The sequence below is a fragment of the Aristolochia californica genome, unplaced genomic scaffold (genome assembly GCF_029961685.1).
Source record: "Aristolochia californica isolate CCGP_79_NKW_82.1479 unplaced genomic scaffold, dmAriCali1.0.hap1 SCAF_2, whole genome shotgun sequence".
Classification (NCBI taxonomy): Eukaryota; Viridiplantae; Streptophyta; class Magnoliopsida; order Piperales; family Aristolochiaceae; genus Aristolochia; species Aristolochia californica.
In genome coordinates, this window is record NW_027181881.1 from 40,044,960 (window position 1) to 40,047,258 (window position 2,299).

General features: G+C 38.8%; 1 protein-coding gene across 1 annotated transcript; it reads left to right on the top strand.

Annotated features, from left to right (window-relative positions):
* Positions 1-1,200: 1,200 nt before the first annotated feature.
* Positions 1,201-2,060, top strand: LOC137955061 (protein PLANT CADMIUM RESISTANCE 3-like). Its single transcript, XM_068801934.1, has 4 exons — positions 1,201-1,372; positions 1,467-1,538; positions 1,608-1,817; positions 1,953-2,060. Exons 1-4 carry the CDS (start codon positions 1,201-1,203, stop codon positions 2,027-2,029), a joined length of 531 nt encoding a protein of 176 aa, XP_068658035.1. The 3' UTR covers positions 2,030-2,060.
* The last annotated feature ends 239 nt before the right edge of the window (positions 2,061-2,299 follow it).

Sequence of the window (2,299 nt, forward strand, 5' to 3'; positions counted from 1 at the left end):
TTTATAAATATTTGAAAAATATCAATTTCAGATTTTAAAAGTCTTACACATTTCATTATCGATTATAGATATTTTTAATCTAAAAATAATTTAAAAATAATTTTTTTTTTAAAAAATATTTTTTATTGACATGTGTTTAAGTAACTTCTATTTATTGTAAAAAAAATATCAAAACTTTATATTAATTATTTTAAAAAAATATTGTAGTTAATTCCTTGTGTTGCTGACTCGCTTGATGACATGGCAACACATAAACGGTCAAAGCTTATGTGTTATCTTGGATTTTACACATGTATAGTTGACCGGTCAAAGTTGGGTATTTTTTATATTAAGTTCAAAAATTGGTTATTTTTTATAATATTTATTTAAAATGAGTAATTTAATAAAATTCCCTTTTGAGAATTCAAATGCAGTACTTCAAAGATGAAAGAGTGGACTCCGAAAGGGGTTACCGGAATCATGAGTTTCTTCTCATCGTCAGCTCGAGATTGTAGTTTCAATACGTTATGAGCTGTACAGCTAGCAAATTGATGGAGATCATGTCCACTGTGTAATCTCTCTTGACCCAGAAATTATGGGTTTACTTATATTGTATAAAAGTCGTCTCTTCTGCTTAAATAACACAAGCACGAACATTTCAGATTCCAGCACTCTTTCTGGGCACACAGTTTTATATGATCGATAGAAGAATCCGTCAATTATAGAACCCTGAATTTTAAATTCACATGTTTCATTTGACTTCTAGGAACAAACACCGAATTTTTCACAAAAATTATGTTTACGATGAAAGCTGAAGTTTAAGGGAAGTATGAAAGAACTAACAAAGTCAAGCCAGTTGTTCTAAATTTCATACATCTTTATTGAAGCAAACATTTATCCTCCCACGAACTTGCTTCTCGTTGACTAGGGGCCGTGATCATCACAGCTTAATTAGCTGTCTATGGAGCTGTTGATTCCTACCAACTCTTTGTCTTAACTGTTCTTGAAAGGATATCTTTATTTTAATTTTGTTCCTGGAATCTAACGGATTACAGATAAAGAAAAAGGATCATCCATGGACGTGTTGTTCGTTGACATGTATATCTATTCAGTTCTTGGTCAACCTTTGGCTCAGCAACGTAGATTTCTCTTATTTAAGACCCAGAAAGGCTGAAACTCTCTCGTTCCACAGCTTTCCTTCTCTCTCTCTCTCTCTCAGCAATGTATCCTGGTAATGGGCATCATGAGAAATCTCCAATACCAGAGCCACTTCAGTATCCTGCCCAAGGAACCCAATTCCATCAATCAATTCCAAACCAGTCGGTTCCCAATGGTAGCATTCCTGGACAGTGGACCACTGGCATCTGTGACTGCTGCGAGGATCCTTGCCACTGTAAGCAATTAGTGGCAAAACTTTCCCCTCTTCTGAACGTGATTCATGGTGAATTTGTCCTTATTTGCTAACAGCTTGGTCCCTTCTCTTCCAGCCTGCATTACGTGGTGTTTTCCCTGCGTCACGTTTGGACAGATTGCTGAGGTTTTAGACCAAGGAACAACATGTAAGTCCATTAACATGTAGGCTTCCACCATTTCCCGTTTTTGACTCCTCTCTCCTTTGTGTTCTGTAGCCTGTGGAGCGGCAGGTTGTCTGTATTATCTCATGGGCTCCATCGGTTGTATCTGTTTATACGCTTCTGGGTATCGAGCTAAGCTAAGATCACAGTACCAGTTGCAGGAAGCGCCATGTAACGACTGCCTCGTCCATTGGTGTTGCACAGCTTGTGCTCTTTGTCAGGAGTACAGGGAGCTGAGGAACCGCGGAGTTGATCCCTCCTTAGGTAAATCAAAGCAAACCCAGCTCGTTTTCATTTTTTATCTTCATCCTGTGCAATGGCCATTCACTGGAAAAAGAGTGGGGCGTTCTATCTTGCTTTGATCGCGGTTGAATGCGCTGACTTTGTTCATTTGCAAAGGTTGGCAAGGGAATGTAGCAAAGTGGAACCGCGGAGCGACGGCAGCACCGGTTGTGGCGCAGGCGATGACACGTTAAAGCTCTTTCACATTCTGCTGTGGAAATTGTTCTCAAAAGAGTTGGTCTTTCATCATTTCGATCATGTGACGTCAATGTCTGTTCTCATTAGGTGTCCTCTTGTATTTTACTTTTTTGTGATACTCCCGTCCCAAAATAAAAGTTCCGAAGACGACAGCTTTTCCATTGGAGCCCAGATGCTGAGAAACAAACGATGCCAGCCAAAAGTAGGCGAGCTGTAAGCTTCATATGATTAAGCTATATCTTGTCCGTCTCCATACGTGAAGTAAT

What these genes read in the sequence shown, in the direction of transcription:
- LOC137955061 (XM_068801934.1), top strand. Translation starts at nt 1,201, where the DNA reads ATGTATCCTGGTAATGGGCATCATGAGAAATCTCCAATACCAGAGCCA. An exon ending in CTGCGAGGATCCTTGCCACT is followed by an intron (nt 1,373 to 1,466) that starts GTAAGCAATTAG and finishes CTTCTCTTCCAG; the next exon opens with CCTGCATTACGTGGTGTTTT. An exon ending in TTTAGACCAAGGAACAACAT is followed by an intron (nt 1,539 to 1,607) that starts GTAAGTCCATTA and finishes TGTGTTCTGTAG; the next exon opens with CCTGTGGAGCGGCAGGTTGT.